The following is a 24,833-nucleotide window of genomic DNA, read 5'->3' on the forward strand; positions in this document are numbered from 1 at the left end:
TGTAAATGTACACCCAAAAAGATTTAAGTATAGATGGATTCTTTTTTTTTTTGGTGACAGACATTATACCATTAGAAAGCCAGATTATTTGAGATGAATGGACCTTAATGAGCTTTGATGACTGGAATTAGTCAATTGCTAAAATAGTTGATTGCAAAGAAGTTTGCTACAAGTGTTGATGTTAAATCGTATCAAAGACAAAATAAAACTTTTTTCTTACAAGCGGGAAATAAGTGATTTTTTTTAGGAGAAGAGCTCATAGGAAGACAATTTCACTTTTAGAAAAATGGAATAGTGGGCCTTTTGACCTCTTTTTCTGGGATGCAAGTTATCATTATGAATTAACACAATCAAAAGAAAAATATTTAATAATATGAGAAGAAAACTTTGTATATTAGATTCAAGTCTGATTGTGTTTGTGTTCTTCCTCACAGGAATTTTAAATAATGTTTAAATAATGATGGTAGGCCAACAAAGCGTTCACTCATCAAGTTTGACTCATCGGTCTTAACAGAGTCAATAATGCCAGATTATTAAGGTCAACTAACGTGAGCGAATGCCAACCTCACACTGTATTTTATCAGTTTATGCTTGTTTCTTGCAACATTTTTGCAATTTCGAATTCAACGTCTTATGATGTTGAGCTGTAAGCTAGAAAATATTTGATTGGTCAGAGAAAATGTGAGCTGATTCCAACATAACTGATGACTAGTTACCTATTGTAAGAGATAGTGAACCTAATCTCTCCATTACCGTAGACATCAGCAGCAAGCAATAAAAAAGATCATGAAAAGTCCACTTGAAAGATTAGGGCATTCAGATGTATTAATCTCACAGTCCCTATTTTCTCTGTCTGCAGTGTGAATGAATTGAGGGATTACAGGCAGACAGTGATTGCACCGGGGTCCTTCTTGTATGACCAGCGGACATCAGCATCACCTCACTTCTCTGGCCGACAAGACCCAGACCAGAGAGGGTTTTTATCGGGAGGAGATTTATTGGCTGGCGGGGCAAGGGAGGAAATCTATAAGAGGAACAGGAGGAGTAATCTGTCAGGAGGACAGGGATTACAGCAGGTGTGCCTAACAATGCTAATGTGAGAAAGAAAGAAGAGAAAGAAAGAGAAGAGACCTGAAGATAAATTAAACACAGGATAAAAAAAATCGCTGTTTTTATTAGTTTTGTATGTATAATTCAGAGTTTGTGTGTTTGTTTGTGTGTGTGTGTGTGTGTGTGTGTGTGTGTGTGTGTGTGACATGTGGCAGCTGGTCTGGAGAGAGAGAGAGAGAGAGAGAGAGACGAGAGAGAGAGAGAGAGAGAGAGAGAGATGGACGCAGCTTCTGCCGTCATCATGACACTTTGGAGAATGAGGGTTTCTGGGATGGGGGGGCGGACATGACCTGACAAGAGCCTCGTGGACGTGTGTGGAGAAGTGGGAGTGATGCATTGTGGGTAAATGGAAGGAGCAGATGTGACGGAGCGGTGACTTGCGAGGAGAGGGAGAAGGAGAAGGAGATGTTGGTATAGGGCTCAAATCGGAGCCGGAGTGGGGAGGAAAGGCCATCAATCACTTTGGCGTCTATCGAGTGGGCTGAGGTGTTCGGGCTCCGTCCCGGTGGGCCGTCGCAGGGGTCTTGCATGTTAATTAAGGCTACAGGGAGTCTTCACATCAGCAGATATCCTGCAGGCACATTGTGGCTGCAGGAGTTTGAAGATTGGCCGACGCACAGCCAAACGTGCACACACAAACGCACTTCATAGACATAAATGGGGGAGATCGCTGGAGTGTGTTGAGCATTGAAAAATTTATGATACGAGAGGCTTGCATGTCTCCACTCCTCTTCTTTCCTCACCTCGACATGCCACAGCTGTCTGCAGAAGGTCAGCGGCGGACTGGAGGCTGGAGGGAATCAGCAAGCAGAGTCCCACTGCTGCCGACTAATGAATATGAATGAATTGTGGAATTAGTGTGTAGCTTAGTGTTTGTGCTGGTGTGTGCATTTACACATCTGCCTACTGACCAATTACAGAAGGGAGGTAGTATTATTTCACTTAAGTAGCGGAAAAAAAAACCCTCCCGGGCAGCAAAGTACTACTAAATACATATATTCACAGGTTTTCAGCATAGTTTCAATGTTACTAAGTGCCACATGCCAAGGGTAAGAAAACAAGCAGGACCTGCGCACCAAATGTCATAAATCATTTCACTCTGCCTTTTTGCTTCTACGCTTAGTGTTTCCTTGCTCATCCTTCATCTTCCTCTCTCCTCCTCCTCCTCCTTCTCTCCTTGTTATAGTAGACAGCAGTAGATAGAAGGAAACTCCACATATGCATCCAGCTCGATTCATCATTCACACATTCGTAATTACATACACACATTTGGGGTATGTCCTCCCACCCAAGTGGGAAGCACGAGATGTACATGCCACATTTGTGCTCTGCAGATTTCACACGCACACGCATGCACACGCGTACGCACACGCATGCTCACGCACACCCACATGCACACGCACACGCACTGAGCGCTATATCAAACAAACTGTGAAAAATCCCCGCAGCACATCCAAGACACTTTAATCCTGTCTCTTTCAATCCACCCCGTGCTTACTTCATCTTTCTTTTTATTTCACTTTCATTTATTTATTTTTTCCTGACTTGACTCCCCCAACATCTCACACTTGTCTTAGTGACTCCGATGCATCCCTACACCTGATCATGATGGCTATCCAGAGAGAGAGAGAGAGAGAGAGAGAGAGAGAGAGAGAGAGAGAGAGAGAGAGAGAGAGAGAGAGAGAGAGAGAGAGAGAGAGAGTACAGATTTAAGCCAACAGCAGGAGGCTGAGAAGTGTAGGATAGGAAATATAAAGGGAAGGATAATGAATGAAAGTGGAGCTTGGACACGTGTTATTTCCTCGACACAAACACAGCAGTTAAGACACCAACAGGAAAACCAGAAAGAGCGAGGATGAAGAGGTGATGGATGACCAAAATTGGAAGGATGGAGAACAGAGGAGTGGATGAACTTGAGACCGGAGTACTCACGCAGGCAGACATCCTCGCCCGGCTACCGACCACAACTTCGTTGCCTCATTAGCTCCTTTGCCACAGTGATACTGCTCCTCTGCTCCTTCACCGCGGTACTCCCGGGGAAATCTTCTCCCGTCTGCCTCGTCTCTCTTTCTCCTTCTCCCTTTTTCTTTTTATCCTCAGGGGCTCTTTTTTCACCCCTTCTCCTCGCCCCTCTTTCCTCTCTTACCCTCCCCCTGCTTCTCCCTTTCCTCCTCCTCCTCCTCTTCCTCGTCCCCTTCCCTCCGCTACACCTTTTCTCCCCCTGCCTCCTTCTGCACTCAGCCTCCCCGGTTTGCTCGCCTCGCCCGGAGAGTCTCCTGCTCAGCGCGAGCTGTGAAGCATGTCCCTCTTTTCCTCTCTCACTGGCGCCCCGTTGCTCCGGTCATACACATCCCTCTCTCAAAAAGCGCCGCCACGCGTTATCTCCTGAGTGTCTTCCCACCGCCCCCCTCCCGGTTCAATCGCTGTCTCCCCCTTTCTTTGCCTCCCCGAAACTGACAGAAAAAGAAGGTTGCCACCCCACTAAAGTGCAACGACGGGGCAAACAAAGAGAGGCGGAAAGAAGAAGAGGCAAAGCTGTGCAGCCAATGGCATTGAGAGGGATGCAGAAAGAGCGGCTGGAGACAAAGAGTGGAACTAGCACAAGAGCATTGCAGACAGACAGATGGGGATGGACAAGTGTGTGTGTGTGTGTGTGGGGAGGGGGGGGGGGGGGGGGGGGTTGTTGCATACACACCCACTCATTCAACATCACACTTGTACACACAGAGTGCTCCACATATAGGCCAATGACTTCACCAATTGAAGCTCACGCACACACATATGCAAACATATGCCCGCGCAACCGGGTGTGCGCAAAGTCGGACTTGCTGAGTGCTCCAGATATAGCTCCATGACTTCATCGCGGAGCGAACCCCATCACCACTGTGGCCCCGCCCTGCTAGGAGACGATGGGACTCATTCATATTGAATCAAGCTCAGGCAGAGAGAACATTCAGGACAACACTGGGAATATCCTGCTGAGGGATGGATGAAGGAAGAGACAGCAGACGGAGATGACAGATCCTATACCGTCCACCTTTCCCTTTTCCGAACCTGAAGTCTTCTACTCCAGCGCTTATTCTTCTCATGTTTACTTGTTCATAGCGAAGAGAGTCTTTTGCGTGTCGCACCTTATGATGTTCAGGAAACACAACAGGTCAGCACAACTCCGCTGTTTTATAAGTTAATCTACAGGATATTCGGGACAAAGTAAATACTTTTAAAATATGTGTACTCCCAAAACAATGTGGATTATTCACATGTTACAATCTCCACTCCACTTTTTGAGGTTTGAGCTCAAATTCCAATATGCATTTTTTTGCATTAAACCTTTAAAGGCACTCATGAAACCACTTAGTTGAAAAGTAGAACATTTCAAATTTTAGAGTCGCCAATCAACCTGTTTTTGCATTGTGGAAGTAAACTGGAGCACTCGAGGGAAACCTATGCAAGCACAAGGGGAACATGCAAACCCAAGACGGAAAGGCTTCCTCGAGAAGATCCGGGGATATTCACACTATAAAGCATTCTAACTACTACATCGCTATGCAGCCTCTTTTCAAAGTTAGAAACAAACAAACAAACAAAAACAAAACAACCCTCCATCATATGACATTTAATACTGACTTACTCTATTGGAAAGTAGAACCGGGCATATTTCATGTATTACAGCATAACAATTTATCTCAATAGGATCCATTTCTCACTGGATTGAGGTTAGCAGTAATAAAATCCTGCTTACACATCTAATCAGCAATATCATTTGCAACTGTGTCTGAAGATGCCATCTTGTCAACAAACTAGGAGTAAAATATACACTACAAAAGCAAAGTGTCACAAAACAACAATGTTCATATTAATATGAAAATTATAAAGCAGTCATCACCAAAACTAATTCTAAAAATCACACCCAAGCAGCGTGTATTTCAATATGTAGTACAATTACAATTTCATAGTTTGTTGATTCCTATTAAGTTAACACTAATGGCCCATAGTCTTCACTATCAATGTGAGAGCCTGCTCGCAACAACAACACATTGATAATTTAATAATAGAAACAAAAAAGTCCCTATTCCATTCACTCACTGTGTTTTTTTCCTTTGAGAGAAGAGGAAATTAAGGATAAATAAGTGTTTTACTATTGTCTTTATTTCTGTCTCAGTGTGTTTATTTCTATGATCAGTCACTTTCATTCACACACACAATCTCACATATATTCACACACCAGTGCTGATGGCTTGCCATACAAAGTGCTCGCACATCATTGGGGCAACCTTTTACCTAAGGAAACTTAGATTCATGGTCAGGACTAAGTTTATTTAGACTTGTGCATGTTGCCAGTCTTTGGTCAAACTCTGCATTTTGCATCATTCAGATAACCTTTTCCAAACATTCAGATTACAAGTCGGAAGCACACCATTAAAAAAAAAAGCTTGATGTGGATGTACACAGTAGGAAAGGATTTCTTTTCAATTTAAGGTCCACGCTCAAACTATACAGAGAAACCGTCCAAATTGTGTCCTTTTAACACTTGGGACTACAGTGCACTCTAGTGGCAGGACTGAGCAATACAACTTCTGGCGAAGGAAATGTCACACAGTCAGACTCACAATCTGACTGCCTGTTGTAGAACACCATACAAATCATGCAAACTATCTTGAAACTTCTCATTTAATCCCTGACAGTCAATGTTGAGGGTCTATTCAGTTACTTTGTTTTATAGGGATTGCCCGAGCAAGTCGTTAGTGTGACAAAGCCGCTGCATGAATAAACAATATCCACTAAATCATCTTCGACAGTTGACAGTCCCCTTCTGGAATTATTTCCCATGCAAAACATCAGATTTTGAACAACTCATGAGCATGACTATTTGATTTCCAACTATTAGGCTTTTTTTTTTCTGAAACCCTCAGTTATCTCCATCTTTTAAACTTCTCTATATTAACTCAGGGTCGCCGGCGCCGATCCCAGCTGACTCAAGGTGAAGGCGAGGGTACATCCTGGGCTCAGGCGATCACAGCTCAAACAAAGAGAGTCACACGCACACACTCTCGAAGGCAAATTAGAGTTATCAACTAATCAAAAATAAAAGCGTTTAGATTGTGGGAGGAAACCAGAGTACCACCAGAGAACTGCACAGGGAGAACATGCAAACGCCACACGGGGGAAGGTTCCCAAGCCAGAACTGAAACCGCGGATGTTTTCACTGTGAGGCAAGCTTACAAACAACTACAGCATTTTCTGGACGTCCAACTCATTGCTGATCAGTTAAAAAGAAAAGTATCCAATGACCTTTTCCAACTCGTCATTAAGTGCTGATTGGATGTTTCTGAATCTCTGTCAAGCATCGAACCCTCTATTGAAAATAGTACATTTTATTGATATCATTGATATTATAGGGTTTCATTAAAGAGCAGGACATTTTTTGTACTGGATCAATTATTAGTTTCAACCTGATAGAAACAAGCAGGCCTGAATGAATTTCTTGCTGCTCGGTTTAAGTTATTTTTTTTATAAAGTAACCTTGTTTGTGGGGGTCAAAGAGTTGGTGGACGTGATCGTTGAAAGTGAAATAAACAAACCATTATATGAGAAGGAGAAAGAGACTAAGAATAAGATGGAAAGCTGTCCTGGGCCGACCCTCCCGTCTCCTCCCTGCTACACGCTTTATCCATTACCGCTGAGAGAGACAGCCACTGAAAGTTTCTCGGTCCCTCAGAGACAGAGGAGGGAGGAGGGACGTCTCTCTCTCTCTCCTTCCATCTCTTTATCTCACTCACACACATACGGCTCGTATTGCTGCTGAGGGATGTAAAAAAAACTAAACAAAAAGAGAGCGAGAGAGAAAATACAGGAGGTAAGAAAGACGAGTGGGAGGATGAGAAGGCTGTGAGAAGAACAACAGCAGCACTTAGAAGGAGTGAGGAAGAGAATAAAGGTTATAAGTGAGTGAAGGGCGGCCGGCCTTCTTACATATATGTCCTTTCAAACTCCAATTTCACTCCATCTCTTCACAGCCGATTACACGTGTCGGGAAAGTCTCCTTCTCGGACTGCGGGGTCTTAACACTCTTCTCATTTGTACGATCATTATATGGAACATTTCCAAAGTGTGTCTCCCAGTGCCTCTCTTAACTCTGAGTCGATGTTCATAGACGTCTATAGGTGTGTATGTACACAACCATAATACACACACCATGCACTCAGACATATTCATTTCATTTCCAGATGTGTGGAGGAGTTCTCTGAGTGTTTGGAGTGGTTGTATCAGTGGAAGCTCATGTCAATATTGCCCCCCACCACCACCACCACACACACACATTAGCATCTATGCTCGCCTCAGCACACTGTCAGCTCAATAGTGAAAGGTTAAGACCATGGGACGTTGCCAAAATAACTGAAGGCCCCACAGGTACTCAGTGTGGAATTGAAACATCGAGCAAAAAGAATAATTACGGTGGTTTGAATGCAGTTGGTGCAAATATGGACAGAATGATAATGAGGCTGATTGTATTCTCTGATGATTAGTAATAAAAAAAATAAATAATAAACCCCACCCTATTCAGCTTCTTAAAACCAGAATCTTGCATTTCAAAGAATGTTGCTCTAAAGCTGTGTGTTTGCACATTTTCATGTTTCATCTTGTGTGTATCTGATTTGAATTCAAGAGGAACGTAAATATTTAATACGCTGAAACCGTGACATTAAAGAAACAGATCACGTAGCAACAAAGCAGCAACAATTTTACAAAAGAAGGTAAAAAAAACAAACAAAAAAAACAGATTAGGAACAAACTCCTACCTGTCATGGTCCCGGCCAACGCCCCACACACGAATGCTGCTGATTGGCTGAGAGTGGAGCAAGCTGTGGTCATCTGGGTCAACAAGGGTTAACATGCGATCCTGAAGGACTAAAAGCATTCCTTTACCCTGCAAGACAACAAACAAGGACACAATAAAGGTGTGGAACGAACCTGAATTTATACATACTAATTTGAAGTTTATTTGATGCTTTGTGTGTAATACATAACTAATTTAAACCCCAATAAAACCAAAACTCCTGAGTGGAACAGAGTGGGCTCCAATCGTAGCCCCCCCCTTCAGAAAATAGACTTACCTCTCCCCAGACACCAGCTGAGTCTCGTATGTCCCGCCTGCAGTAGGACAGCTGTCTGATACAGTGGTGGACGGCCACACTGCTCCTCCCCTCACACAGGTCCTGCTCCGCCATCTCCACCCAGCCCAGAGATCGAACTGGAAATGACTGAAACAGACATGAGGTCACGGCACATGAAGCCTTTTCCAATTTGTCCATCCAGTAGATGAGTGTAAATATTATACATGCTTTATTGATTCCTTTGAGGAAATGACTTTTCTGTACTTAAATCACCCTATGAATAGTTACTCTGGACCCCATAGTGGTAACGTATGGATTCAAACCTGCAAATCTCTGAACAAAAGCTCCTTTCTCTAAGGCCGTCACTGTCTTTAAATAACAAGAACGAGATGTGGAGTTCAGGAAATCACTGACCTCCTGCTGACGGTTTGTGTTATGGTGCTATGATGGCATTTATATGACCTGTAACGTTGTATTTTGACTACAACCTACATACATCCTGTATATCTGTAAGATTTTGACTAAATAAGCATGCACTATATTACATTGGTGCAGGTACAGTCTGAAGAGTTACAGATAATACTAACTGGAAGAACTGAATATATTGAATCTGCTCTGATTTTCATCCTGCTTGTGTTTCTTTTGGACTTTTAAATTGTCCCTAAATTTTACTATTCAGTTTGGTGAATATTGAGAATTAAGCACAAAATGTACACACACACAAATAGGATACATTTTCCATACATGTGCTTGATCCCGACTCTTCCTCTGAACCAATCCTGACCTTACGCTGAACTTTAACTCACATACATGAACAGGACATGATACAACGGTTGTGCAAATGTTGCACTCCCTTGCTGAGGTACTGTACAGCCTGCAGTGGCAGTTACTATCCGCATAAAGGAGCCATCAACTGTTTGACTCAGGAAAGCAATGCATGAAATATGAAAGACTGTGTGTGTGTGTGTGTGTGTGTGTGTGTGTGTGTGTGTGTGTGTGTGTGTGTGTGTGTGTGTGTGTGTGTGTGTGTGTGTCTGTGTGAACACGTTTCCTGCATGTGAGTGGACTGCCTCAGGCCAACTGCTATTACAGTCCTCCCTCCTCTCCTCATTTCTACCTCGGATGAGAAAATTATACATTTCTCTGTATCAAGGACACACACACACACACACACACACACACACACACACACACACACACACACACACACACACACACACACACACACACACACACACACACACACACACACACACACACACACACACACACACACACGAACAATCAATTATGTTGATTATAATATTCTTTTGGTTGCTTCCTCATTAAACTTTAACACACTTCTCCTTCATTGGATTTAATTCTTCAGAGATTTTCAACTTTTGGTTTTTTTCTTTTACTCGTTCTTATAGATGGACTGTTTATTTGTTTATTCTATCTTATCGCTAATATGCTGCATTAATAGTTCCCATCCTAAAGCACAGAAATGAGTAGGTTGGACAACTTCCACTCAGGCTCCCAATATCACCATCTTGTGCGAATTCAGACGGACCTATTTGATAAAAATGAACATTAAATTACTTCCAGATGCGTTTGGATGTAACGAAAGCCTCTTCCACTGTGACGTTCATGTTTCATGTCTGCTTACATCACATTCGTCCACTGGGGGGCAACTTAAATCACTTGAAGGCAAGTAAACACATTCCCCACAGCTCAGTTAACAAAGTGACCACCGAGCGGCGCTGTAACAAACACAGAGGGGGAGAGGAGGAGGCGCACCAGCATGCAGGTTCATTACATCATTGCATACAAAAGCTAGTGTTCTCCTTCTCCAATACCAAATCACACGCCCTGCCAGAAGGCTGCTATTTGCTCCACCAGTTATCATAAATGTTACCAGATGAGTTTAAAAAGTATGTAAATTCAGACGGAATTCATGCAGATGTCCCCAAGAAGACCTTTGCAGGTCTGTAAATGCTTCAGTAAATAAATAGCTTTACGATAGTTTGAAGTTACACTATTCGAATCACACAATTACAGATTTAAGCTGTTTGTGGTTTTGCCTCAGTTGGTTGCCACACGCATTGTTGGTCCTGAACAAAGAAGAGGGGCGACTGTCTGCGTCAGTGCTGCGCAGACGTCTTATAACTGGGACACGGCGTCATTAGCGAAGCAATAATTATCATAATTGTGAGTTGAAAAGAAAAATCCAAGCTCACGACGAGTCTTTCGACACAAAGCACATCATTGTCTTACCATTGCCTCAGGATCGAATGTGTTGTTCAGGTCCACGGTTTCTAGTTGGGCTGGAAGGCTGCAGAGACACATCACACACAGAAAAATGTACCACAGCTATCAAAGCATGTTTAATCTTACAAAACTAACATCGGTATTGAATGTATAAAACAACCCGTCTAACTTAAGGCTTACTTTAGTTTGAGTGAAGCATATCGGAGGGTGGCTCCCTCAAACGCCTTCAGGCTGGGATCTGGATAGACCGGATAGTCCTTCAGACCCTGGAGCAAACCAGACAGGTGGACAAATATTCAGATAAGAAGGGCACAATAAATAATAAATGGACAACTGGCACATTCATTAGGTTTTTTTTTTCTTCCTCTACATTTTCAAACTAAATCTTATTTGATTATTGATAGGAGCATGGCACAAGACCCGAATTTATTATGCTTTATGAAAGCTTGTCTTTGTAGAATAGTGGTAGAATAGTATCAGACATACTGATTACACATCAGACTGATATTAGGTCTAATAATAGCTTATAAGACTGTGAAGGCTAATTTAGAGCCTTAAGTAAGATATTTCAGCTTTTTAGCATCAGTCAGATGATAGGGGATTAATACTTTTCAGACTTTAAAAGTTTCCATAAAGGAATGTAAGGAAGTTACCAGCCACATGGATGCGACTTACATCAGTTGTGCAGGTGTTGCCGTCAAGGTTCAGTTCGGGGGAAGTGACATCATTGGAGGGTGTAGAGGAAGGGGAGGGGGACGAGCCGGAGGGCGAGGGGACCGGCTCCACTGAGCTGTCAGATATCAGGCTGCTGGGACGCTGTAGGAGAGAAAGAAGGATGAAGAAGAAGAAGATTTGGAGAAGGAGACCAACACAAGCCAAAAGTTTTGTTTTTTTTCAAAATGACAATATGATTGTTTCAGAGTTAGTTTTTTTAAATTATTATTCTTTGTGATAGAATTGGTATTTATTGGCATATTCCATATCATATGATCAAGAATGTCTAGATTTTGTGGTACTTAAGATAAAGTCAGCAGCAGCTTTAAGTCACTAAGGTTCATTAGATACAGCTCAGTGTGTCAATAATTCTTACAGAACAATTATTCAACTTGTTGATTGGTTGCTGACAGTAACCTTTAAACACAAAATGACATTTTATTTGATATTCAACACAATTTGACCTGCATCCTCTCCGGAGACTTAATATTCATTAGAAAACAACAGCGTGTCGCCATTAGGTGTGCTGGGCCTGTGAGATGTGTCGGGGGCTGCAGGTCTCCTCACCTCATTGGGTGGTCTGAGGGAGTCCAGTGTTTCCAGCTGCAGGTCGTGCTCGCCGTCAGGCTCTTTGTCGGACGCAGTGTGTTGGTTGCCGGGGGCCACAGGTCGGTCGTACTGTGTAGTGCCGGTGGGAATGTGCCAGAAATAGACCTCTGATGAGTCTGAGATCTCCCGCCAGCCTGGGGGCAGGTCCCCTTCAGACCATACATCTGCTAATGGATCACATTGACACACAGAGACGATTAATGGAATAGAATAGAATAGAACACTCAGACCATGTAATAAATGCTTTGTCATACAGCCTTGAGAAACATATTTGTGTAACTAGCTTTGTTTCTTTGTATTTTATTCCTTCCTTCCTTCCTTCCTTCCTTCCTTCCTTCCTTCCTTCCTTCCTTCCTTCCTTCCTTCCTTCCTTCCTTCCTTCCTTCCTTCCTTCCTTCCTTCCTTCCTTCCTTCCTTCCTTCCTTCCTTCCTTCCTTCCTTCCTTCCTTCCTTCCTTCCTTCCTTCCTTCCTTCCTTCCTTCCTTCCTTCCTTCCTTCCTTCCCTCCTTCCTTCCGTATCCACGCCCTTTTATCTGCAGTGCCCCGTCCTTCTTTCCAACTTAATCACTCTCTGCACCATAAGGTTGCTCACAGGGGCCTTAAAGGTCCCAGCATTAGTGGTGAAGTGACTCGCTTGCTAAAGAAGAGGCTTTTGGTAAATTTCCAGAACAGACAGTCTGTAGGAGGCGGGAATGGAGAAGAGAGGAGGAATGGAAGGAGGCTGTAATTGAGGAAGGATTAAAGGCTGACACAGATATGCTAATTCTGAAGAAAAACAAAAGAGACTCATATCGAACCTGTCTCCTGTGGACTCTGTGGAGACGGAGTCTCCTGAGACAAGGTGGTCCAGCTGGAGTCTTCATCCTCTGACGGAGTTTCAGGAGTCAGATCCATTCTTAAGCCCACTTTGGGGAGCCCCGTCACCGCTTCCTCCGGTTCAGGCTCCGGCAGGGGAGCCGGTGCCCGGTTCTTGGTGGGGGTGCTCCTCTCAGTGGCTCTGGCCTGTTTAGGGGAAGATGGCGGGTACTGTTGGAGAAACTGGTTCTCATTGTTGGGGTGCAGCTCCACCTTGATCACCCGGGGCTGGGAGCTCCGCGGGGGCTTGGCAGGACTGCGGGGTGTAGCCTGAACCTGGACGCAGAACTCCTCTTTGATTTGGGCTTGAGCCTGGTTCTGGAGGTGGTTCAGGTTGTCTGGCACCCACTCCGGACTGTTGGTGGAGGAAGAGGAGGTGGAGGACAGAGGTGCTTCAACCACCACCGGTAGGAGAGGCTGTCTTGGAGTTGGGGTGGGCTCATCCTCTTCGTCGACCTCCACGACCGGCTCGACCTCTTCCTTCTCTTCTTGGCAGGTCTGCTTGCCGCTCTGTTTCTCCTCCTTCTGGCTCTCTCTCTCTTTAGTCGGGCTCACCTGCTCCTTCTCCGGGGAGGGCTGCTGTTTCTTCTCCTCCTTCTCCTCTTTGTTTCCCCAGTGGAAGTCCAGGTCCCAGCCTTTACCGTGGTACTCCAAGAAGCTCTTGGTTCTTCTTCGAAACGGAGGCAGCTGGGAGTTGTCTTTCCCGAATTCTAGCCAGTCTGAGCCGGGATTATTGATGAGATCGTTGTGAATTTTGCTCTCCGTGTTGGCCCTGCTCAGCTCCAGCTGCTGGCTCTCAGCTCGTCTCTGCATGTTGGCCCCGTTCTTGGCCAGTTTGGGGTTGGTTCCATTGAAAAGCGAGGACGATGAAGAGGAGGAGTAGAGGGCAGAGCTGGAGGAGGACTTGGTGGGAAGGCCTCTCCCTCTGGTGGCAGGCTGGTTTTTCGAGGCCAGAGCCAAGTTGTCACTTATCCCCATGGCGCTCCGCACGCTGGTCATCGTGTGCCTCTGACGGCTCTTGGGCAAAGTGGCCGAACTTCCAGTCTCCAGGGCCTCCTTGATGACATCCCGGCCGAGCAGCTGGTTGTACGATGAGCGGAGGCTGAGGGAGGTGGGAGGAGCGGCGGAGGGGCCGCTGCGATTGGCCAGACCCACACTGGAAGGAGAGGATCCAGAACGAGAGAGAGGAGGAGTTTGTACCGATGTCATGGCTGACCGGGAATTCGCTGCGGAGACGATGGGAGAAAAGATGCACCGTCAGAAGTCGAGTAACCTGATGCGCAGCTTGATATCAAATTATTATAGATTAGAAAATATGATATAAAGACAAAACATTAATTAACATTTATGATAGTTTTATTCATTTTTTGTTTCATGCAGTGACACTTGATGTTACCGGATTGAGCAGATATTTTTCAGCTTTTAGAGCTGTATGAGTATCAAAACATGTAATGAACGAGTGCTTCTGATCACCATTTTCCAAGATAACTTCAAGTTTGGTTATCTGTCAGTTATTCTTTAGTCCCATGTGTTTTTGAAGGTACTGAGAAGCTCACGTTAAAGGCCTGACACCCAGGTAGTTCTTGTCTGCGGTTACACAGCCACACTGACCGAGGAAGACTGAGGAAGGCCTGTAATGGCGTGAAGCACTATGATAGGACTGTTTTCTTAAATAGCATTAACATTCGAAGAGTTATAATTATTAGAAGGTTAAATGAAGATGTATCAAACTAACCATTCTCGCTCACGATATAACATGATTTTACCTTTTGTTTAATATAACTGTAGAACTTAAATGTCTTCATCATTAAAGCCGATGAAGTTGAGACATTCAATACTGAGTCACTTCTGTGTTTCTGTGATCTCATCCAACAACCTATACATCAAGCCGGTAAAACATTTTTCTGGCTGCAACAGTCTTAAGGGCTTTTATCAATACACTGTGATTCTTTTCCAGCCTGGCGCCACTTTTACACATAGGGTGTCACTTTAGAAGTGTTAAAAAAAAACAACAACAAAAAATAAATAAATAAAAACACACACACAGCATCAAAGTCATGAAGCTGGAACGCAATTTGCATGATATCAGGAGTGAGTCAGACGCTCCATGCATTCAACGAGGACTGATATTCAAATGTGGAGCCGAGCAGTGAGCTGGTCTGCGGGGAGGAGAGGTGGCAGCCAGTTCTTGCTAAGCCAGCTCGTCGTGTGTCTTTTATCTCCGGGCGGGTCGTCCCTGTGATGCTGAAAACAGACAGATGGATGGCAAACGAAGACAGCGGCAGAGAGTCATTCTGATCTTAAGACGGGACTCGCATAGCAGGGTGAATCACTCTGTCTTTTTTCTCTTTTTAAATATTTAAGTGGAAAAACTAGTAAACAAGTGAGCACGTGATGCAGGTAGGAAAACGAGTCCAGACACGCAAACCCCGGTGTATAGACACACACCCTTCACCAAATCATAAACACACACGCACACACACACGCACACACACACCTCAAAACAATGCTGCAGTCATCATCACTGCCGTTTCTCAGGAAAGGTGGAAAAGTCAAAGGCAGCAGATTTCAAAGCGCGACAAGATCTTGGGAAAAGACAGAGGCAGGGTTTGGAGTGGGCAGATTCTCTGGACGCTGCGTTTTGCTCATGCGGGGCCCCTATCTGCTCCCGTCACCCCCGGGAGGCCGTCGTGTTGTCCCTCTGTCACCGAGCCAGACAATCACAACAACCTGTTTGTGCTGAATCTGCTCGCTCGCTCTCCCAGGGCCGTGACTCACACAAACAAACACACTGGCGCACAACAAGTAACAATCACCTGCACCGAGCTGACCCGTCTCATCAGTGACATCTGTCTTTCCTCTTCTGTCCATATATGACAAAGGGGAACAGTTTTTATTTCCCCCTGAACAAACTTTACCCGCCGCATGAATGTTCCAACGAGCTGGTTTCATCATTGGTACACGAGAGAAATGAAGAAAAACGTGGCTTTTTGCAGGCAGGAGCTTTTTCTCCAGGCAGTCGCAAATGAATCTTATGAGCATCTGAAGCTGAAAATCACAGCAAATATGCTGCATGACTCAGTATGAATTACACATCCTGACACAGCCCCCAAAACTGACAAGGAGTAACAAGTAGGCATCACATCAGCTCCCGACCGTCCCTATCTTTTTTGTCAACGTGTGCTGCATGAATCCGGATTACCTTTTCATCATCTCTCTTTTTTTTTTGGAAAACAAACTAGGTCTGCTTCAGTTCCACTGTTGTGGGCCAATGAGAGGAGAAAGAACGGCTTATTAACAGGAGGAAGCGAGGAGAATGACACAGCAGTTTGCAGGACACTGGGGCTTCGTAAACACACAGAGGGGTAGCTTATAGATGGTTGTTCCTCAATAAATCTGTTGTGCTCCGTCACAGCAGGGGTCATTCATGAGATGCAGAAGATTTAGTGGCTGGTGGCAGAAGAACAAGCAGCCTGCATGCCGATGAAACAATCATGTCTCAGTCTATTAGGGTTTTTTTTTTTTTTTTTTTTCTAATATCCTGTTGCACATCCTGCTTGAGTGCACTGCATTGCCTCTTCCCATAATGCATGTTTGATGATAAGCACGCTAGGAAACAAGCAGACATTAGAGTGGTCATGAGCTCTTTTTTTGCAGGTTTACTTGGCCGGCAAAAACAGAAATAAATTACAGTGAAACCTGATGACACTTTAAATATATTTCTTCTATTGGGACATCTATATATAGAAACAGGATCCTCATACTTATTTTTACATTTTGTGCTCATCTTCGAGGAAGGTATAGGTAGGATTGATACTAAGCTTTAGATGTCAACATAATCAGAAGATCAATATTGAGAAAGAGAGAGCGAGAGAGGAAATAAAGTAGATCCTTCATTTTCTCAGAATGACAGGCCCTTATCTGGCACCACAAGCTCCAGGAACTAAATGCAACAGATGAGAGCGAAGCAGGGGAGAAAATGAACTTGAAAAAAGTCGATGATGTCATGGGTGGAGTGTCCGTGCCGCTCGCTTCTTGCTGATCTTCTTAATAAACTCCCTGCCTGGCGCCTCGGGAGCGGCACGTCGTTCCATCCTCTCCACGGCTCAGCTGCGTGTGACCGGTGTCGGTGGAGGTGATGTGTCAATGTGAGAGGAGACGCAGTGAATCTACACAGTATCCTCCGTCACCGCCGCCACCGCACCGGGAGAGGAGCGCATCCCATCGAGAGCATCTATTTACGTCCACTCACCGCTTCGCTCAGCCTCCGGGTTTCTGCGTCCTCCCTTCACGCGACGACGCGCACGCACTTCTCTGGTTGCAGGTCCGCGGGTCGACAGCCGCTTTTCAATGAGAGCCGGTCCCCGCCCGTCGCCGCAGCCTGGCCGCCCGTATCAGCTCACATCATCTGCCCTCCTCCCAGCCCAGGCGCTCGGTGCTGCTCGCTGCCTTCCTGGCGGCCAAGCTGCGCTTTCTCTCTGCGCCAGAGGATCCCGGGGCGGCGCGGCGCTGTGGAGCCGCTCGGCCCGGACGACCAATCAGCGCCGCGGACGCAGCACGCCCGGCGCGCGGAGGAGACGCAACCACAATAAATCTACCGGTGTTATTTTGCAACTCAGGTAATGAAATCACACATCATCGCACGCTTACGTCAGGCGGCAGTCTGGAGAATCCTGAATGGTTTACAGAGGCAGTGGAGGCTCTCTTCACATTCATATTGTCGGAGGATTTAACAAGGTCCCCCCCCCCAAAACCCTTTAAAGTTGTCATATCATGTGGATATTCCGTGTTGCTTTAATAAAACAAGTAAAAACGTCTCTTATGCGGGAGCATTTTAAAAATAAAAATATTGTTGAAAAGTTGACTTTTATTTCAACTGTCATAACATCGTTTGTTCTGATACCATGGACCTACAGTTAACAAATGTAGAAAATATTCTTGAAAGGAAGAACAAAACTAAAAGTTATTCAAATATTTCATTTTGTGTAAAAAATAGGAATTATGTTTACCTGTTTTGAGTTTGGTGTTCAAGCAGTGGAAAAGCACTACGATGTTGTTTGATGTAGTTTAATCTACAAAATATTCCTCATTCAATGTGTTGATATCTCCAGAAATAACAAAGGTTTTGCAGCATTTGTTTATGTTTATTTATTTATTAACATGTACATATGTTCAACAGTACATCATCATTGCAGTGCATCATAATTCACTTTGGCATGTTTGGTTAACAGGCTGGACTGTAAACATGCAGTCATTCTCAGGGATTGCTCTTATACAATCATGACCAATTAACCTAAAGGTATGTATTCATGGTTGAAATGCCGATAAAGCATTGTGTCACTTTCAGCAGTGCAAACAGAGCAATGAAGTTAGAAGACGGCAAAACTAACACCCCTCTTTTTATGGTATTTTTTCCACATTAATGGAGAGAAAAATACTGTCATGAGATTCTCAGTTTACTCAAAGGCACCTTTATTTCCATATACTGGACAGAGTATACAGAGGAACTTGTAAAAAAACAGTCAAGAAACATGACAATAAGCTTAATCTTTGATTCTACACAAGCTACTGTGTGTAAGACCTAGTGTTTATCAGCTGTTTTAAAAATAATCCACCCACATAATACTTTCATCAACACTCACACACAAGTACAAAAGCTATATACAGTAACTCGGACTCCACAATTTACACACCTGACACACTTTCACCATTCTCCTGTGGAGAAGATCAGACTCGCACTATAAAATACATTCCTCAGTTCGCCTTGTGTTGGGTAAGGATATTTATCCGATCCCTACAGTCCACTGGCAGGCTCCCCGCTCTGTGCTGGGGACATGGAGGCGCGTTGGCGTGAAGGACAGGGGTACACAAAGATTTCCTGTGCTGCGGGAGTGAGGCAGCAGAGGGACAGTAGCATGGTGGCTGCTGGATGGAGAGATGTGAGCGGTCAGGGCGGAGAGAGTCTGCTCCAGCTGGAGGTCGACCACAGAGAAACACGGAGCCGAACGGATGGAGCGCAGAGCTGCAGGGCAAACGTAATCGCATCGGTTTGTCTCATTGAAGCTGCATCACGTGCAGCGTTAACAGTACTAACTACACTGGATGCAGATTGTGTGTACGTACCCTTAATGTATGTGTCATTTGGAGGCGTCAGCAAGCTCTGAGCCTGCTTGTTGCCTGCTTGAGCTGCTTGTTTGTAGAAGTCAAAGGCCTGCTTCAGGTTCTTCTTCACACCCAGGCCGCTTTCATAACACTGACCCAAGAACAGCAGGGCAGTGTTGTCCTTAGATTGAACGCACACAAACGTTAACTCTTTTGAAAAAGTAAAAACCATGAACAAATACAAAACCAACTATTTTGTACACTCTCGCAGAGGCACTTCAATAGAAGAACACTTGGATCAGCAAAGAACAATAAAACAATAAAACATCCAGAAAATAAAATAATAAAGTGCTTTGGAGGCGGTCACATTTTCACACAGCTACTACAGGAAGTCATAGGAATGGAAAAGTATTGACGCATTGATAGACGCAGCCTGATCTTGATTTTACTCGGTGAAGGGAGGCGATAGCTGTGATGATAAAGTCTAGAAGCATCTAGAAGGACACTCACTCCACTCGCTGCTGCCATCTTCAGGTAGTGGATGGACTTGCTTCCATATCTCACTGGATCCTGAGAGTAGACAGAAGCCAGGCAGAGCTGAGCCTGGACAGGAAGTGGAGAGTTAGTTGGATTCATCCGTACATAAAACAAGAGTTTAATAGGCACATATATCGGATTATTTGGATATAAATTTAGTCAACAAGTGTTTCACATTTTTAATAAATCTAACACCTCGTGATTGAACAACTTTGTTATCTTGTGAGGTTACTGATATTTGTGTTTTCTAAAATTGTCTACCAGTGGCTAATTTCTTTCTCTAAACATTAACTTCCAGAGATATAAAACAAAACAACACAAAACAAAACAAAACAGTGACATGTTATTTCCTCTTAATGGTTCATTTCATATTAACTCTATAATTAAACTGAATTAAATCTTTATGGAAGGGTATCTTTATGGAATACTTTTTGTACACTGATTGCTGATTCATTTCCCAAATTACTTTAATATACTATTTTCATGTGGAATTTTGTCTTCGTGTCAATTGTAAAACTATAAATAACTCATACAATAACTAGTACTAAAATCACTTAAAATGTATTCTTAAATATGCAAGTATGACATTTTAATAATAATATTGAGAGTAATGTCAAAAATGCAAAACAATGAATGACAAAAATTCACAATAAATGTAAATGTGTTGGTTTTTACCTTAGTGAGTCCAGCTGCAGCCGCTTGTTCAAGGAAGTCGATGACTGTGTTCAATTCCTCTAAACTTTGCTGCCCCCTGGTGGTCAGGAGCAGCTTTGCATAACGGTATTGGGCTTGTTTGTGGCCTCCAAGTGCTGCCTGCTCGTAATAATGAAGAGCCTTGAACAGAAAACAGAAAAAGTGGCTGTTACAACAGATTAAAAAACTACAATGTATAAAGCAAAAAATACCTACAGCTCATCTTTTATTTTGTACATTTTTAGATATTTTGACAATGATCTATTATGAGCTGCTGGGCCTCCAAGCTACTGTGACTAATGAAAACAAGTGTTTACTACAGGACGAATGCACTGGGGAACAATAGCATTTATCAACAAAGTTAAACGAGTAAACACAAAATTAAAAGAAAGAAAATAGCAATAGAAGGAGTTCTGTAAAATAAGTGAAGTCACTGCTCATCGACAAGTGTAAAGAAGCTGTCGTCTCACCTTCTCCTTGACCTTGCCGACTCCCCGGCCTTTCTCGTAGCACACAGCGGTGTTAAACTGGGCTTTGCTGTAGCCCAGCTGAGCTGCAGACAGAAAACAAGTGAAGGCGTCCTTGTAGTTCTCATTTTTGGCATTTTCCAAACCTGTCGTATACCAAAAGACAAAATGCATTAGCTGTAGACAGCAGGGAAAACAAGTCAGTGGAGACGGCCGCGTGTTTAATTTGCTCAAGGCGCGTCAGTAAAGCATTACCGATGATGTTGAGGATGACGGGAACACTGGCCTCACCCACATGTCTGAAGTTCAGTGCTGCAGCTGCCAGCCTCTCTTCATCGGACAAGTCCTGAAAACACAAAAGGTAAATCATCATGATGAGACGGTGAGTTATCCGATCCGATACAAGAAACTAAAGATCGGCCAAACAAACAATCCACATGTCTTCTCACCTCCACATTAGTGTTTTGTTTCTCTGGATTGTTTTGGTTGGAGTCATTTTCAAGAGGACAGGATGTAGACAGAAGTGATTCCTCTGTGAGTCAAGAAAGAGATATGGATAAAGAGAATGTATTTAAAGAAACCTCATGTAAAAAGAAAGACTGCCACAATAACAAACCAGGTAGGGATGAATCCTGGAGCAAGAGCGCCTCCTGGTGGCCTGAGATGGAGCTCTCGGCTGTGCTGCCACTGCTGCTTGCATTTGCAGGCTGATCTTGGTTTTGCAGCTCTGACACACCTTGCAGACAAGACACATGTCTCCCCCTGGGCAGAACATCGCGCCTCGATACTGCGGGAGGCAGACAGAAGCAACAAGACACGGTCAGGACTCAAAGCGCATGGCAATAAAAGACAAAGAGGATTGATCTGTTTAAATTCCTGCCGTGCGGCTTTTATCAGCCGAGAGGACAGACAGCAACGATCTATGGCGTGGTTACAGAGTGATCCAGACGTACAGATGTCCAGCAGGATGCGGTAGCCACACTTCTGCAGAGGGGACGAGGCTGTCAGGGCCCCGGGGGTCAGGCTGGGCTCAGTGCCTGAAGAGAGCTGAGAGTGGATCCTCCGGCAGATCTGCATGAACACAACGGTTGCTGCACCCTGCGGAGAGACATGTGGGTCAAACGTCAAGTGAACGTCCTCCACAAGTGGAGTAAATAAGGTGGAAAATTTCGATATCTTTAAAAGAAGTAATCAAGAGAGCGTATTAACTAGAGCAAAAAGAATCAATACCACGACTTGAGAATATGTGTGTGAGCACAGTGTACATAAGCAATAATGAACAGGTGCACGGCTGTATTCATAGAATATGTCATTATTACGTCAGTGTGTGTTTACCACAAAGAGACGTCTTACTGGATATATTAACCCGAAGTTTTGGATTTATGTCTTTATTTACAGGTGCATCATGAACACTTCATCTACAATAGATAATATTGCTTGTTTGAAGTGAAACAATGAAATGTCATATTTTAATAAATCAAATAGTGTAAATTTTTTTTCATGCTTTTTTGTTTTATCCTTGATGATTTGGGCTCATAAAAATGTAAAATACAATATTTTGAAACATTTAAATATTTAATTAGATCAGAAGTGGAGATCGCAGTATTTTCCTAATCACATTTTCTTTTCTTTTTTTATGTTTGAAACTCTTTAGTTTATACATTACAGGTATAGAAATAGACTGAGAAGACGGACCCATCCCACGGCATCCAGGGCTGTGTAGCGGGGAAGCTCGGCGCATCCAAACTGGAAGGTCCTCTGCTTCCTCCTCCTCCTCTCTCCCTCTTCCTCTTTCTGCGAGCTGCGAGGGAAACATCAAGAAGATATCATTTTAATACATCGACTTCTCTTTTGACTCTTTGGGGCCTGGTTTATTGTCAGCTGTGTGGGGCTTTTTGAGAGCTGCAGATCTGTTTTACCACCGGGGACATGTTAAGACCAAAAAGAAAAAGAAGACTGGGCTGGACGTGTCAAATAACATCACTTTTGACGGTCATCACTGGGACTGGTTCTCTCCAGCCTCTCTTTCCCTGTTTTAAGCACCTGCTGTCGGAGGACTGTCGAGAGGTGGAGAGCACCGCCGTGTTGAGAACCTCGTCCTCCACATGGTGGCTCTGGGGAAGTCGTAGGGTGCTGCTGCCATGGCAACGATGCAGCACTGAAAGGCAAACAGCAGAAACGACATATGAATGTCAACTGTGCTTTTAAGGTGAGACAATATAAACACTTCAGAGGTGAAAAAAAAAAGTCAAGTACGCTGAACCAAAACGGAAAAGAAAGATAACCGCTTGAGCTTATTTACTTTAGAGGCTCAAGTGTTAATTCGGCTGCTCTATTTTCGACGGCGCGATTAGACCTTGGCCCGGTTGTTTTTTTCCTGCTTGCTGCAGGAAGGACGGTGATTGGAACACAGAACTCCCTCTCAGGGCTTTACCTTAGGGAGTCGCTCATTGAGGAAATAATCGAGACATTTTTTATTCATGCGTATAATAATATCTAACTTACTCTAATCTATCCAGTTCATTAGGAATATGGAAACAAACACAATGTCCCATCTGCAGCTGGTTGGTTATGCACTGATTACATTTTTTTTTTTATTAAAGAGAAGCAAGATTTTATCCAAGATTAATGTGTATGTCGGGAGAAAACTATCCAGTCAAATGTCCCCAGCAGGACGAATAAAACAAGAATGATTTTGGAGGCATTACTTTGTGAGTTTGCTGCACAGTGTAGGTTTAGTCACTTTAAAATTTTTTTTTACCTTCATCTCTCCATAATTATGGGCAACGTCTGGTATCTTACACTGGGTTATAAAAACACCCTGATCTTTTACATGTGACTAAATAAGCCGTGGCATTAACTGTTCTTGGCCACTGACTCCAAACACACTGAAATAAAAGAATACAATGGTTTGCATGTTCTTCCTTCTCCCATCTACAGTTCTGTGTCGACTCTCTTCTCACTGTGCAAAAACATGCTGGTTGGGATAATGACACATTCTAATTTAGAAGACAGGTTTGTCTCAAAGTTTGATTTCAGACTGTCATCATATAGTTATTTTAGAAGTGAGATGTTAAAGGCCTTCTGAGTAGATCTGGGGGGGGAAACAGCAGGATAATTCAGTGGGATTTCTTTTAGTCTTAAATGTGAAGACGGAATCCAGATTAAAAAAAGACATGAATGCAGGCTGAATTTGTTGTAAGAGCAATAGAGATGAAATAAGCTTCAGTGCAAAACCGCAGTGTAACAACAGTTGCAAACAATATATAAAAACTAATAAGTTTAAAATCTTCTATCTTGCACAAGAAGAGCTTTTCTTTCTGATGCATAAGGACTCTGTTTAACTATTTAACATGATGCAGTATAATGTGAAAAGAAATCAGGAAATCCTCCGTTTTAATTTTATATGTGAGACAATGTTGAGAATTAGGGAAGCGACGCAGTTCAGATCATTTTATGTTACATGCACAAGTGTATGTTTATATAATACAGTTTACATAATGAATATCATACTGGCAAGAAATAATGCAAGTGTAATAATACATTTATTTATTTATTCCTGGCGCCTTCTGTGCTCACCGAAGCAACATTTTGTGTTAATTATTTTGTGCACTGAAACAATAACGCAATCTAAAAAAAAAAAACAAAGGAGAAAATTAATGATTTTCATGTCTCTCACCTCTGCCCACAACAGCCTGGACTCTCCACATGTTTCGTCTTTTACAGCCGCTTTAACTCCGGTTAATCCTGAAAACGCATGTTTAGATAAATATTTGTTTCCCCGTCACTTCAGCGACTTTAACCTCCTCATGTCATTGATCTTTGAGGAGGTTTGACTGGTAAATAAAACCAGTCACGAGTTGTGTCGGAGCCCGGAAGTTCAACCCCGGAAGAGGAAGAGGTGACGCAACAACACAGCGATCGTGAGCGGCGGATTCCAGCTCACAGCGCACTCCTGTGGATCAAAGCAGAAACTGCAGCACATTACACCTGTACGGTGTTGCATTTATGTTTCATTTTGACTGTTGAATTTCAGGTCTGAGCCTATAAAAACATCTCTGGAGGTAATGTAGTACAGTGCACCTCTACTAAATACAACTTCTGCAGTAAAAGAAATAAACAAATGGAGGCCCTTCAAACTATTGATCTTGTCATGAGTGCTAAATCTATATTGGAGGTATTGTGTAATCGGATCAACTTGTCCCTCACAATGAACACATGTTTCTGTATGAGTATGGTGGAGCTGAGCTCAGTTCTTTGGGGACTTCAGCTTCTTCACAGTGCAAAGATATGTTCTGTTGGATCGATTAGTGAGTTTAAATCGATGATCTGTGAGAATTTGTGCCTTTCTGGGCTGAAGCTGAGCTTTTACTCAATGACG

General features: G+C 43.6%; 2 protein-coding genes across 4 annotated transcripts in view; both read right to left on the reverse strand.

The window, feature by feature from the left end:
• Positions 1–17,138, reverse strand: part of apbb2a (amyloid beta (A4) precursor protein-binding, family B, member 2a) — a 35,238-nt gene extending 18,100 nt beyond the window's left edge. The window contains exons 1-8 of one of the 2 annotated variants that reach the window (XM_080466125.1): positions 16,906–17,138; positions 12,596–13,879; positions 11,757–11,965; positions 11,151–11,291; positions 10,656–10,741; positions 10,482–10,539; positions 8,226–8,372; positions 7,911–8,038 (exon numbers count right to left, since the gene is read on the reverse strand). In XM_080466125.1, the coding sequence (XP_080322251.1) occupies positions 7,911–8,038; positions 8,226–8,372; positions 10,482–10,539; positions 10,656–10,741; positions 11,151–11,291; positions 11,757–11,965; positions 12,596–13,862 (2,036 nt within the window). In that variant the 5' untranslated portion in view covers positions 13,863–13,879; positions 16,906–17,138. The remainder of the gene's footprint in view (positions 1–7,910; positions 8,039–8,225; positions 8,373–10,481; positions 10,540–10,655; positions 10,742–11,150; positions 11,292–11,756; positions 11,966–12,595; positions 13,880–16,905) is intronic. The other variant, XM_080466126.1, reaches the window with a different exon arrangement.
• A 642-nt stretch (positions 17,139–17,780) lies between these two features.
• Positions 17,781–24,334, reverse strand: dele1 (DAP3 binding cell death enhancer 1). Of its 2 annotated transcripts, none has more exons than XM_080466007.1 (12): positions 24,132–24,334; positions 22,496–22,610; positions 22,148–22,253; positions 21,406–21,550; positions 21,069–21,239; positions 20,902–20,984; positions 20,708–20,798; positions 20,456–20,598; positions 19,968–20,126; positions 19,266–19,358; positions 18,777–18,936; positions 17,781–18,675 (listed from the first exon to the last, which is right to left on the reverse strand). In XM_080466007.1, exons 1-12 carry the CDS (start codon positions 24,160–24,162, stop codon positions 18,437–18,439), a joined length of 1,536 nt encoding a protein of 511 aa, XP_080322133.1. In that variant the 5' UTR covers positions 24,163–24,334; the 3' UTR covers positions 17,781–18,436. The 2 variants fall into 2 exon arrangements, with proteins under 2 accessions (XP_080322133.1, XP_080322134.1); XM_080466008.1 differs by having other exon boundaries at positions 18,315–18,578; positions 24,132–24,316.
• Between the last annotated feature and the right edge of the window lie 499 nt (positions 24,335–24,833).

This window comes from Lipophrys pholis, assembly GCF_963383615.2.
Source record: "Lipophrys pholis genome assembly, chromosome: 6".
Taxonomy (NCBI): Eukaryota; Metazoa; Chordata; class Actinopteri; order Blenniiformes; family Blenniidae; genus Lipophrys; species Lipophrys pholis.

Coding starts and splice junctions, on each gene's coding strand:
- dele1 (XM_080466007.1), bottom strand. CDS start 24,162: ATGTGGAGAGTCCAGGCTGTTGTGGGCAGAG. Junction 21,551..22,147: donor CCCTGGATGCCGTGGGATGG/GTCCGTCTTCTC, acceptor GTCTCTCCGCAG/GGTGCAGCAACCGTTGTGTT. Junction 19,359..19,967: donor CTGCAGCTGGACTCACTAAG/GTAAAAACCAAC, acceptor CTTCCTGTCCAG/GCTCAGCTCTGCCTGGCTTC.